Raw genomic sequence first — 14,129 nt, forward strand, 5'->3', positions numbered from 1 at the left:
TTGTACGTCACTTTGGAGAAAAGCATCTGTTAAATCATATTAAAATAAATATGTCAGTTTGAATATATATATAATAAAAGTCTTAAAATATATGAAAGTCTGTATAAATATATATGAAAATCTGAATATATGGAACTAAAATTTGCATAATCAATTCAGCTGCCATCTTGTGTTATTTTTTTAGATGTAATATTTTTTTCCAACACAGATGTATATTTTTAGTAAAGTTACCATGATTAAAGCAGGACAAAATGTTGTCACAGCAATTTTGAAATAGTTGGTTATCAACTCACTGGCAAATGCATGAGCTGGCCAGAAAAATAACACTGTTCTACTGAGGAAGAAGTCCATTCACTGTTTAATCATGACCAAGAGAACCAAGAATGCTCTGATAATCTAACTTTCATCATTAAGGTGATGCAGTCTGTGTTCCAAGCTATTGACATAATGTGGTATGACCACCTGATGCAAAAAGTTCTCAAAGTCCACAAAATATTAGTATATTGGAAATGACATTTTGAAAAGACAGCAAATTCAGCTGGGTGTCTCTTACAAAACAATTCACCTACATGTGCACAAAACATATTTTATCTTTTAAAACATATATTTAGACATTCCTTAAATATATTCAGTCTGTCATATATATTCAAACTTTCATCTTACATGTTCTGAGTTTCGTTTACATATGTTCAAACTATTATTTTTTAATATATTGTATAGTTATAATATATAATACACTTGTATATATAGTTTTATGAATTAATTAGAATTAATGTTGTTCATAACTTCTTTCCCAGTCTCTCTAGAAAAAGAAATGTCAATATCCATCCACGCCATTACATCTGACTAACCTGCATATTTTAACGGTGTGAGACACTGGGAGAACATGCAAACTCAAAGATGATTGGCAGGCTGTTTTTTCTTCTACTGACGTATTTTACGCACATTACGCAGGTTAAACGCCTTTACTGGATGATAAATAAAGGTTAGCAGACTTTTGGACACAAAGAGGTTTTTGTGGCAGTAAACTGTAAATAAACTTTAGTTGTCTGAACAGTGAACATATCAAGAAGAACTATTTCCACAGCTTCACTGTGTGCGCTCTTCTTATTTAAAAGCATGTCTGCTGGTTTAAATCACCTAGTTTGAAAATCGTCGCTTTTAAAGATTGACGCGCGGTTATATCTGAAAACTGAACAGAAAAGTGACAGCGGCGGCGCGCACTTTTCTACTCACCAACAGACCCGCCGATGGCACCGAAGATGTCCGTCCTTTTCTTCCTCTTCTCCGTCCTCCTGCTCACCGTGGCCGCTCTGCAGCAGAGCCGGTTCCGTAAGAAGTCCCCCCGGACCCGCTCCTGTCTGGACCTTCCTGAGGAGATCCTGGAGCAGATGTTCGGTCGTATGTCTGTGGGAGTAATGAGTGCTTTCCACCACGCGCTGCAGCTGCAGACGGACACACACAACCTGAGCTGCCCGAGCAGCGTCACTCAGACCGACAGTAAGAGCCGACTCCCGGTCAACCTGCTCAGCGTCTCCCCCTGGGCCTACCGGTGAGGAGAGGACATGATGCATGTATTCTGTGTAGGCTACAAAAAGAGATATTTAACTATTGCCGAATTTCTGGGTTTGGAACTGTTTTTCATTTACATTGATTTAATTTTCAAGTGTGAACGTATTGAATAACAATCAATTTATATAAATATTGATTTAGAGAAAGGTGCAAATCTCAAATACATATATTAGAAAGTAAATACAAGAAAATGAGTTTTAATGTGTCTAAAAGGCAAGATAGTAGTCTTGCACATTTTCTCTGCTGACACTAGAAAGAAGGTCTTGTGAATGTGTAAAAGAACCATGTGTCACTTCTTCAACAAGCAATGACCCCAATCAAGGACATTTGGAAAACTTCAAATCTGTTTTATTTCAAGATTTTCCGGTTTTAAGGGTGAATTGAGCAGTTTTACCTTGAAAATGTCACAATACAGAGATGTGGTGGTGGAGGAGCCAAGTGCATCAAGTGATTGAGGCAGCAGGCAGGCATAGCATTTATAATAACTGTCCATGTTTAATGCTCAAAAACCCACAATCCAAAGAGGCACAAGTTAAACAATGAGCAGGAGACAACATACCGCAGAACACAGAGAGGGGTAGCATCCATCAACGATCCAGCAATCATTCAGTGTCCAAACACTATACCTGGGAACACAAAAACAAGAGTTAACACATGAAACTAGAATTGAAAACAGAATAAACAGAGAGCCAGAAAAACAAAAAGAGGACCACAAGGGCTAAACACAACTAAGACCAAACAGATCCTGACATAAAAGGTTGCCTGCTTAAATCCAACTTTCTTATAATTACTTTCTTATGATATTGATACATAAAGGTAACACATGATTGGCTCATATTAGCAAATGTATTATTAAATTAACATGAGTGTCCCCCAGCCAGGCACTGCAACCCCACACCAATGTTGCCAGCAGAGCCCCCCACGGAGGCCACCCCCAGTCACCCACACGCCGACATGAGACACCCCCAGCACAGCCCGGAGGACAGTGTAGTTTTAACAATAAAGTGCACTAATTTATCACATAGATTTAAATGATACCAAGAGAACCTAAACAATCTGATAAGCACACACCAATGGGACTGAGCTGCCATGCAAGGCACTAGTCGACCAGTGGGAGCATCTTAGGGTTCAGTGTCTTGCCCAAGGACATTTCAACACAGACAGGGATCAAACCCCCAACCTCTGGATCAGAAGACGAGCCCTCTAGAGTCCTTATCATAAGCATTTGATTGCAATGCTCAGCCATGTTTGTCATTATCTCATATATGTAACAAGAAAACCTTCATGTGTTCCAGGATCACGTATGACCCGGCTCGTTATCCCCGCTCTATCCCAGAGGCCTACTGCCTGTGTAAAGGTTGCCTGATTGGACCGCACGGTGAGAACGAAGAGCACCGCAGCACTCCCATCTACACACCCTCCGTCATCCTTAGGAGGACTGGCTCCTGTGCCGGAGGTCGGTATTCCTACTCCGAGGTCTATGTCTCCATCGCTGTGGGCTGCACGTGTGTGCCACGACTGCAAAAGGAGCGGGACAGACTAAACAACAACAACCAAAGTCCGCAGGGACTTGCCAAAACCAGACAGTCTGCAGGCAACAAGGTGTGAAGGATGCTGGGCATGGGTTTGTAACATATTTACCTGGATTCTCTATATTGAATGTGGGAAATGCAGATGGTGTAAAATTCTGAGCTTTGTAAAGGTTCTTTGTCATCCAGGTCATGTTAAGTATACTAGATTGTATAGTGACAGACTTGTTAGAGGTCTGAGATTTAGATAAATCGGTAGAGGGAAAAGGCTGCCTTAGTTGGCAACCAGTCCAACTTCAGGACCAAGTACCTTTGACAGCTGTCAACAAATCACATTTTATTTTACTGTTTCTTTTGTTTATATGTGTTTCTTTCATCAGTTTATTCATCTTTTTTTCAATTTTGTTTTGTTTTATGCAGTAGCTTTAGCTGACTCCTAAAAATGGCAGAAAACTAAATTCTTGCTACTATTCAATAAAAAAAATACAATTCATAATTTGTCCACTGGGGTCACAGTTTTTGTTAGAGTAACTGACGTACAAAAAACTTAAGCCCAGAACTGAACAGCAGATTGAGCAAAACACCATAAAAAGGGACATGGCTTTCACATACACACCACCCAAAGTGAGCATATTAACACATCCATGCTCCTGTGTTCATTCATCATCTGACCCACTTGTTCTTGTTCAGGGTCGTGAAGGTTGGCTGGTCCATATCTCCAGCTCTCTAAGGGTGCTAGGCTTGGGCTCTTCTAGCAGGGACTTCTCCTGCTAGAATGTCCACCATTCCACTTTACTACAGAGGATGTGAATGCGCATTGACTTTTGTCGGGCAGCCAATAGCAACACCCCAAAACAGCTCATGGAGGAGGACTCTGTTTGTAAAAAGATCTGTGATTGGCTTAGATCCTGGATTTCTAACTCTCAAATACAGAGCCAAGGGAAGTAGCAAAGGTCCATAAAATTTTTCAGAACACCATGAATTACAATATACTGAAAGGTTATTATAGATTTTTGACCAAATTAAGCCAAAAAACATACATACTGCAGCTTTAAGTGCAGGGCTTGACTAACCCTTGCCTGCTTTCCACTGGAAAGTTAAATGTATTAGTGTAGTCAAGCTATCATTAGCCTTAACTTCTATGTTAGGGTGACCATACGTCTGATTTTGCTCTAACATGTCCCCTTTTCACTTCCTGTCCGGTGCGTTCATGGGAGGTTTTACAAATGACAAAAAAAGAACATGTTAAAATTACTGTAGCTCATAATTATGGTAACTTCTACTCTTAGGCGGTGGTGGGGGCTCAGATTCTTTAAACAAAATCAAGTACACTGAATTCCCTACTTGCCCTACTTGACAAGACCCACTTGGAGGATGAAACTTCCACTTTATACTCCTGTAAGCATTCCTCATTAATCTGAAAGTAATGCCACTTATCCAAACATCTTTTCAACTCTTGATCAGCTCTGGCAAAGATGGTTCCATTGTTCAGAGTTCTTTAACTTGGCCTCATCTTGCTATAAAACAATGTAGGACATTGATGAAGGAATCAGTCTTGCAGCTAAAGAACTGAATACATTCCCATATGTTTTCACTATAGATCTCCAACTTTTCACTTCAAATGTTCCAAAGCAGTCTACTCCTAAAGAGTTGAATGGTTGATTAGCCAGATACATTCTATTCAGTGAAGTTTGCAATCTTTTTACCTACCTGGCACTGCCAGAACCCTTCACATTTATTCAGGATCTTTATTATAGCCAAACTGGCTTCAGTGATCCAGTATTTCTGGCGTAGCTTTGCTAATATATGTATTCTTTCACTGTGACTGACATCTTTCTATGCTTGCCTCAGAAAGAAATCGTAGATACACTTGTTGTTGGCCAAAACAATTTTGTGTTTGAATCCTCAGGCATTGCTGCCTTATTTAACCTTTCTCCAACTATCATGAACCCATTATCCATTTTCCCATGACAAGGAGACCCACAGAAGTATATATATGTTCCATATAATTCACTGCCAAAGCTACAGTACCAATGTCTACAGCAGTGGTTCTCAACCAGGGGTATTCAAGTATCTTGCAGGGGGTACTTAGAAATATTTATCAAAAGCTCATTCAGCCATTTCACAAAGACAAACAAGGCAGCAGGCTGTATAACCCATGCTACCAGCTGTGCACCCCACTGGCTGTGGGCTCTGTGCCATCTTGCATCACAACCAATGACTTAATTATTTATCTATAAAGCAAGGAATCTCTGTCTGTCTGTCTGTGTGTGTGTGTGTGGGTGTGTGTGTGTGTGTGTGTGTGTGGCTCAAATATATCTGCTGTTCAGGGACAGACAGAGCTGATACTGTCAACATGGCTGCAGCTTGGTTCAGAGGTGTGTAACGTCAGATTTATTTGGACTGCAATGGTACAGTTATTGAAAATTTTATAGCCATTACAGTCACGTGCGTGCGCACTACAGCCAATCACTGCACATCGAAGTCACGTGTCTGCACCACAGCCAATCACTGAAGAGCTGGAGTAGCCACGTGCCTGTGCAGAGCCTCGGACCAAGACGGACTAGAAACAAGACGGACTAAAAGTGCCAGGACCGCACACCCATGACTGCTCTGTTTCACCTGCTCATATTCACATTTTCACACGATACATCCTTACCAGTAAGTTACTGGTGTCATGACGCCTCTGAGCGCTGACAGGTGTGATTAGCTATGTTCATGTAGCGTATTAGTGTAGGTTGTAGGATCGTGTGATTAACGTTCCGTTGCGGAAACCCGGTGGATGGGAAGTGTCAGGTGAATGCATTTACGGAAACGAACACAAATGCAAAAAGGTCACAACACTAATGCAAAATGGCCACAATGGAAGTGTTTCCGACGGACCAGTACAACAGATGGACACATTTCTGGCGGATGTTTTTAACCTGCCAGAACATAGAAGAACAAGAAGAAGACATTGAAACACGTATGAAAATAAGTGAAAGTTGATTAGGATACTCTTATATTTTTCATATCAGGCTATCATATCATAATACCGGTCCGTCGGAAACACTTCTGTTGTGGCCATTTTGCATTCGTGTTGTGACCTTTTTGCATTTGTGTTTGTTTCCGTAAATGCATTCACCTGACACTTCCCAGCCACCGTACTTTACCCATACCTTCATTGAATGTCTCATCAAATGTATTCCTCTTATTTGCAAATTCGTCATTTTTTTACCGAAGAAATTAAAGTCACCAGTACAGCCAAATATTCAAACATTATACAAATATTTGTGAATGCCTATGCTTCAAAAAACCCTAAAGGAATAATTGTTTCAACTCTACCAGAGCCTGATTTCAGTGAACAAGAACTCAACTAACTATATTAAGCAACGCTGGGAAAAAGAAGCAAATGTAACCTTTTCAGAAGAAAATTGGTTCCAAATTTGGAAGAATCAGTACACTACTACACATTCTCTGTTTTGGCAGGACTTTGGTTGGAAGAATTTGATACTTTTCTTTGTCACCCCAAATCAAACGTCAAAATTGAGTGGTTCACAGGTTTGCTGCTGCAGGGGTGTGGGGCGGATTCTGCAGGCCATGTTCATATTTTCTGGGCCTATCCACACCTGGAAACCTTCTAGAGAGAAGTTAAACAGCTGATCACAGAGACCTTGGACATTAAGCTGGTTTTTACCTTAACCTCTAAGTACCTTTGAAGAACTTTAGAAGGGCGTGGTAGGAAAGATGCCTACATCCTTAAAAATAGCAAGTCAAAAAGCTATAACTAAGTGCTGGGTCCAGCGGAACCCCCAACTTTAAGAATCTATATAAACATCATAAACTCGATTCGCAGCATGGAGAAAATGACTTTCATATTGAAGCTTCAAAAGAATAAAAGAGACAAATACTGGGAAAAATAGGATTGCCACAAAGACAATGAACAATACCTGTGCCAAAAACTGTAACGTGATACCTAACCTTTGTGTTTATTTTATCTTTGTATCTTTTGTGTGCCTTTTTGTACAACCAAGTCCACTGCTTGTCTAAAATTATGCTATATATTATAAAATAAAAATAAAAGAGTAAAACATTTTTATTCCTCTGTAGTTGTCTCAACTCTGCACGTATACCTTATTCCCAAAGATCAACACCAGCACATTTCTCAGGCATCCTCTCACTGTCTAAGACCCTGCTGGACAACCTTGTCAAAAACTATACTGCCACCTCTCCTAGACACTTCCATGCCTGCACAGGTATATCATTAAAGCCAACTGTCTTTCCACTCTTCATCCTCCCCAATGCTTGCCTCACTTTAGCCTCACTAATCTCTGTTACTTCCTGGTTCACAACAGTCACCTCTTCTACTCTTGGATCGCTCTCATTTTCCTCATTCATCAGCTCTTCAAAATACTCTTTCCCCTCTTCCATCACACTTCTGGCACCTGTGAAAACATTTCTATCTCTATCCTTAATCAGCCTAACCTGCTGCACGTCTTTCCCATTTCGATTTCTGCCTTGCCAACCTGTATAAATCATTCACTCTCTTTTTACTATAGAAGCCAGCATACAAGTTATTTGTATGCCTTTTGTTTGGCCTTTGCTACCTCTACCTTCACCTTACTCCAGAGGTCTTATTCTCGCGTCCCGCGGCCGGACGATAATCTGTGGCCCGCAGGACAATGTGAAAATGTAATGTTAGTGCTGCCCATGTGTTTTATACTGTATTGTAATGACGTGACTCAAGCCGTTATCAAATGTTTATCAGCCTTTAATGGAAGTCGTTAAAACAGAATGTACCCCTCATTCTCCGCTTACGCCCGCCCTTGAGTTTGAGACCCCTGCCTTACACTGTACCTGCCTCTACTCCTGTCTATTCTCTTCAGTCCTCTCAGTTTCCCACTTCTTCTTAGCTAAAATCTTACTCAGTTTGCACTCCTGCACTTACTCATTCCACCACCAAGTCTCCTTACCTACTTTCCTTCCAGATGACACATCTCATACTCTCCTACCTATCTTCCTGATTCCTAATCTGAAAATGCCTCCTGAATGCCCAGAGTCCTTTTCCACCACTTTGTCTGTGCTCAGCCTATGTCATCTTCATCTTCCTCATCACCAAAGTCATCCTACACACCACCACCTATCACTGCTCTCCTTCATATTACATTGTCTATACAAGATGCAGTCCACTTGTCTGAGCCTACTGCCGCTCTTATAGGTCACCCTATGTTCCTGCCTTTTCTGGAAGAAAGTGTTCACTACAACAATTTCCATACGTTTTACACACGACTAAAACACAGAGTCTTCTAGGCACACAAAGAGAAGACTATCTACATATACAAGGGACAAGGGAGAACCCTGATATTTATAATTCAATTCAATTCAACTTTATTTATATAGCGCAAAATACAACAAAATCATCTCAAAGCGCTGAACAAAATATAAAGTTCATAGTAAAAAAGAACCCAACAAGAGCCACATGAACAAGCATTTAGCGACAGTGGGAAGAAAAAACTCCCTCTTTTTTATAGGAAGAAATCTCCAGCGGAACCAGGTTCAGAGGTGGCAGCCATCAGCTTCAACTGGTTGAGGTTAGTGAACAGAGGGACAAACAGAATTGGATAGAAGGATAGTCCATCCAAGTGTTCCAGACGACTTGAGCCCCAAACCATTGATCAGTCCATCCAAGTGTTCCAGACTAGTCGAGCCGCGAACCATTGATCAGTCCATCCATGTGTCCCAGATTAGTTGTGCCGTGAGCCATCGATCAGGAACCGCTATCTCTAGCATCAAGACACCTGAAACAGAAAAGAGAGCGGAGGGCGAGGAGAAGGCACAGACTGCAGGGTGGGGTGGATGTCAGTGTAAATGGTGTGAAGCAGTGTGAGCAGTATGATGGGTATGCAACAAGGAACAGAAGTGGGGGGTTGTCTACAACCTGGCACAACTGTGTCCCTGGACAAAACATCTCATTGCAGCCCATTGGAGCTATGTGTAGATGGTGGATCGTGTTTGAATATATGTTGGTGTTCTACTATATAATCTCAGTTCTTACTTCCTATTTTTAGGTTTAGAGCTTTTTTCCTAGTGTTTAGCTTAACGCAATTATACGGTATATGCTTTAGCAAATAATTAGGTTTTGAGTTTACTTTTAAAGGTGGAGAGAGTAGCAGCCTCCCGTATTAAGACTGGGAGCTGGATCAAAAGGTGAGGTGCTTGGTAGCTGAATGATCTGCCTCCTGTTCTACTTCTAGATACTTTAGGAACTTCCAGACTAGCAGACTGAGAGTGGAGTGTTCTGCCTGGACGATACTGTACTAACAGGTCTTTAAGATAGACAGGAGCTTGATCATGTAAAGCTTTGTATGTTAACAGGAGGATTTTAAACTCTATTCTAGATTTTACAGGAAGCCAATGAAGAGAAGCCAATACTGACTTACTCTACCTCAACTTATCAATTATGCATGTTTCCCCTCAAGCAAAAATCCCATCCTTAATCTGCACAGTCAACAATCGCCAGCTGTGAAGGACTTTCCCTCTGCGTTCACACCGAACGCGACTCTGGCGACGAGATTACATTCAAAGTCAATGTATATGACACAACCTCAAGCAACCTCCCTTCAAGCGACGTGACTTACTTGACTCCAGAGTTAAAAAATTTTAACTTTTCAAGCAACAACTCCCTCGGCTGTCACTGTCTGTAGGGCCGAGGCTGCAACCATCCCTCCCACTACAGCGAGAAGGCTGCAGAGGGATGGCTGTACACTTCCTCAACTTACCAAGGCAAAATGAAAGTGGCATACTCCTTGAATAAGCCTACATTCTAAGTATATTCTGAGTGAACTCATTCTTTAGTAACCCTGTAAGTTGATCATTTAAACCGTAAATACAAGCGGTGCTGTCTATGCTATGCAGTGTTTGGAATAACGGCGTTCATTAATGGCATTTTTTTTTTCAGGAACGGGGTAATCTAACTAATTACTTTTTACGCCGTCAAAACGCCGTTAACGTTACAGAACGTTAAATGCGGTGCGTTACATGCATTGATTGAATAAACTGTAAACCGAAAGCCCCTCTGGCTTTATAAGCAACTGTAGTGAGGAGGTGGGTTAAAAACATGGTGAGTGATTATGATTGGCTAAGGCAGAGTCATGTTTCATGGTAGCCAATCAGAGCCAGTGTTTTTACACGTGCCAGCACACGCGCCACACACACTACAGATTTGATGAAGCAGCAGAGATGGCGAGCGTGGAACAGTCTGATGAAAAGTTGGCATTTTTAAAGGTGACGATACAAACACTACTTTAAATTAATTGTGGTCAAAAGCAAGAACGTGCATGTGAAGTGTTCATTATATCCAGGAGTGAAGACTTTGTCTACATCTGTTGTAAGTAACTCAAATTTAATGAAGCACCTCACGACACATGCATCTAAAAAATCTGAATTCTTTGACATATAGCAACTTTTTTCCTGTCATCCTGTCACTGGAACATGAAGTGATGGAGCGACCAAAAAGCAAGACAATGTTCAAGTGACTCATCACGAGCAATTTAAGCAACCGTAGTTGCTTCAGTCGTGTTTGGTGGTCATCTTTTAATTTTACAAATTGTACATGATGGAAGGACATTTCTTTAAAAATGTATATCAAATTATAAACATGAGTATGAGTTCTATTGTGTGGCATTTTTTTGTCAGTGTTTTTATAAAAGTAAAAAAAGAGTTACACATATGCAGATTACACTTACTGTACATAAACACTTAAACAACAATAAAACCACATTCAGGGTAATTTTCTGCATCTCCACATGCTTACACAGAGCCCAGACACGTTACGAATGACACATTTGTGACACTCACAACAGAGCTAAACCTAACTGAAGAAGGCTCGTAAGAATGCTACTGAATGCTATCTTCAGTAAGGTAGCATTCGCAGCATTTGCTACGAAAGTGACTACATACGTGGAGTGCGTAGCAGCACCTGAACATCCCTGTCGCCCTGTGCTGATCTGTTTTGGCACGCAACCGAGGTTGAAAGCATTTGGAGAGTATCCTCACTTCACCCAGACTGCGTTCCACCCTGTTAGCTCAGTTCTCATGTCTGCTATCGTAGATGGCTTCTTTGTTATCCATTCTTACATGTGGTTTTTATCCGTTTACACATTCCATAACACGTTTGTGAATACTTCGTATAAATAACACCCAATGTGTATAAAGTCCAAAACTGTTTTGACTCAAGACCTTTGTTTTCTACAATCAGGGGTGTTTAGCACATTTTTTTTCAGTCACAGATGCGTCAGCTGGAAACAATGGCTGCCTTTGGTTTGTAAAGCAGATTGTTTCTCCTCCTTCGAGCCTGCTGTCGACTTTGATACAGCCGTAAACTTCACTGCTGTTTTCGCTCTGCATTACAAATATAAGCGAGGACCAACACACTTTGAAGTGTAGAAGGAAGGCTCACCCTATGCATGGCTGAACGTACAGAAATAATTCAGATATAATACCAAATGGTTATGTAAATCTATTTAAATAAGTTAAATAAACAACAACAGCACACATCTGTCCGCTCATGATTTTTTTTTCTTTACAATTCTCACAGTTCTAAGTTAATGATTGAAACTAATTAGGATTATTTACATTGTTGCCAAGGAAACTATTTCACAATAACATTGAAAAGACAGTTAGGAATATTTATTTTCCTAACCGTCTTTTCAATGTTATTGTGAAATAGTTTACAAGTAGCCTAATATGAATACTTTATAACATCTGAAAAGAACAAGAAAAAATAAAGCCCACAACAGTGTGGTATTTATTCTAGCCCTTATTAAACAGACTATATCATGGATTATACACACACAACATCCGTATCAGTTACAGTTTCCTGATCGTTATCATTATGATCATTATGTGCTTCATACATACCCAATATCAGAATCAGAATCAGAATCATCTTTATTCGCCAAGTGTATGTTGTACACACGAGGAATTTGACTCGGTCAACTGTGCTCTCTCCAATAGTGAAAACATTCAATAATAAACAATCAACTAGAAAAGATGATAATAAGTATAAACATAAGTATAAATATAAACAGTAGTTAGACTAGAATGTGCAAACTCGATAAAATAACAAGATAATAATAATAATAATAATAATAGTATAAAAAAATAAATAAATAAATAAAAAAAAAAAAAAAATAAGATAAAAAGAAGGAAAATAATAGAAAAGAAAGATAATAATAAAATATAATAATAATAAAAGGAAAATAGTGCAGTAGAGCATTGATAAGTAGTGCAGGAGAACATTTAAATTAAAGGTATGTACATGAACATTCTCAGTGACAGGTTGATCCAGGGTTGTTATGTTTAGTTCCCGGGTTTTTTCACAGAACCAGGTCTGACACTCTTTGACTGTTTAGTATTGATCAGAGTGACAGCCTGGGGGAAGAAACTGTTTTTATGGCGGGTTGTTTTGGCGTACAGTGATCTGTAGCGTCTGCTGGAGGGGAGGAGTTTAAACAGATTGTGTGCAGGGTGTGAGGGGTCTGCAGTGATGCTACCTGCTCGTTTTCTGACCCTGGACAGGTATAAGTCTTGGATGGAGGGCAGATCGACACCAATGATCTTTTCTGCAGTCCTGACTATCCTTTGTAGTCTGTGTCTGTCTAGTTTGGTTGTAGATCCAAACCAGACAGTGATGGAGGTGAACAGAACAGACTGAATGATGGAGGTGTAGAACATGATCAGCAGCTCCTGGGGCAGGTTGAACTTCCTCAGCTGACGCAGGAAGTACATCCTCTGGTGTGCCTTTTTCCTGTTTGAGTCTATGTGGGAGGACCACTTCAGGTCCTGTGAGATTGTGGATCCCAGGAACCTGAAGGAGTCCACGGTAGCCACTTTGCTATTCAGAATGGTAAGGGGGTGGAGTGGGGGGGATTTCTTCTGAAGGCCACTGTCATCTCCACAGTCTTGAGTGGGTTCAGTTCCAGATGGTTCTGACTGCACCAGAGAGCCAGCTGTTCCACCTCCCGTCTGAAGGCAGACTCGTCCCCATCCCTGATGAGACCGATGACGGTGGTGTCATCTGCAAACTTCAGGAGTTTCACAGAGGGGTCCCCTGAGGTGCAGTCATTGGTGTAGAGGGAGAATAGCAGTGGGGAGAGAACACACCCCTGAGGGGCGCCAGTGCTGAGTGACCGGGTGCTGGATGTGATGCTTCCCAGCCTTACTTGCTGCTTCCTGTCAGTCAGGAAGTTGGTGATAAACTGACAGGTGGAGGCCGGCACTGTGAGCTGGGTGAGTTTCTGGTGAAGGATGTCCGGGATGATGGTGTTGAACGCAGAGCTGAAATCCACAAACAGGATCCTAGCGTAGGTCCCTGGGGAGTCGAGGTGATGCAGGATGTAGTTCAGTCCCATGTTGACTGCATCCTCGACAGACCTGTTCGCCCGATAGGCAAACTGCAGGGGGTCCAGCAGGGGTCCTGTGATCTTCTTCAGGTGGCTCAGAACCAGCCTCTCAAAGGACTTCATGACTACAGACGTCAGAGCAATGGGTCGATAGTCATTAAGTCCTGTGATGGCAGGTTTCTTTGGGACTGGGATGATGCTGGAGCTTTTGAAGCAGGATGGTACTTCACACAGCTCCAGTGATGTATTGAAGATCCGTGTGAAGATGGGGGCCAGCTGCACAGCACAGGCTTTCAGGCAGGAAGGAGACACTCCGTCTGGTCCTGGAGCCTTTTTGATCTTTTGTTTTTTGAAAAGCTGGCACACATCTCTTTCATTGATCTTCAGGGTAGGTGGGGGGACAGAGGGTGAGGTGGGGGGGAGTAGGGGGAGCAGGAAGGGCAGAGTCCAGGTGATGGGCTGATGCTAATGAGCTGGGGGGTGGGTGTGAAAACCTGCAGTAGAAGCTGTTCAGGTCTCTAGCTAGTCTTTTGTTACCAGTAGGGTGGGGGGAGGGTTTCCTGTAGTTGGTAACTTCATGCAGGCTTTTCCACACTGCAGAAGGATCTTTGTTTGAGAAGCTTTGTTTTAGCTTCTCAGTGTAGCA

At 41.5% G+C, this 14,129-nt stretch overlaps 1 protein-coding gene across 1 annotated transcript; it reads left to right on the forward strand.

Annotated features, from left to right (window-relative positions):
• Positions 1-1,014: 1,014 nt before the first annotated feature.
• il17d (interleukin 17d) lies at positions 1,015-3,396 on the forward strand. The gene is made up of 2 exons (XM_028435861.1): positions 1,015-1,552; positions 2,868-3,396. Exons 1-2 carry the CDS (start codon positions 1,251-1,253, stop codon positions 3,178-3,180), a joined length of 615 nt encoding a protein of 204 aa, XP_028291662.1. The 5' UTR covers positions 1,015-1,250; the 3' UTR covers positions 3,181-3,396.
• The last annotated feature ends 10,733 nt before the right edge of the window (positions 3,397-14,129 follow it).

Source organism: Gouania willdenowi, chromosome 21, assembly GCF_900634775.1.
Source record: "Gouania willdenowi chromosome 21, fGouWil2.1, whole genome shotgun sequence".
Taxonomy (NCBI): Eukaryota; Metazoa; Chordata; class Actinopteri; order Blenniiformes; family Gobiesocidae; genus Gouania; species Gouania willdenowi.

Bases quoted from the DNA above. Each gene is read 5' to 3' on its own strand.
- il17d (XM_028435861.1), top strand. From the start codon at position 1,251: ATGGCACCGAAGATGTCCGTCCTTTTCTTCCTCTTCTCCGTCCTCCTG. The intron at 1,553-2,867 runs GTGAGGAGAGGA...CATGTGTTCCAG, and splicing joins GTCTCCCCCTGGGCCTACCG to GATCACGTATGACCCGGCTC.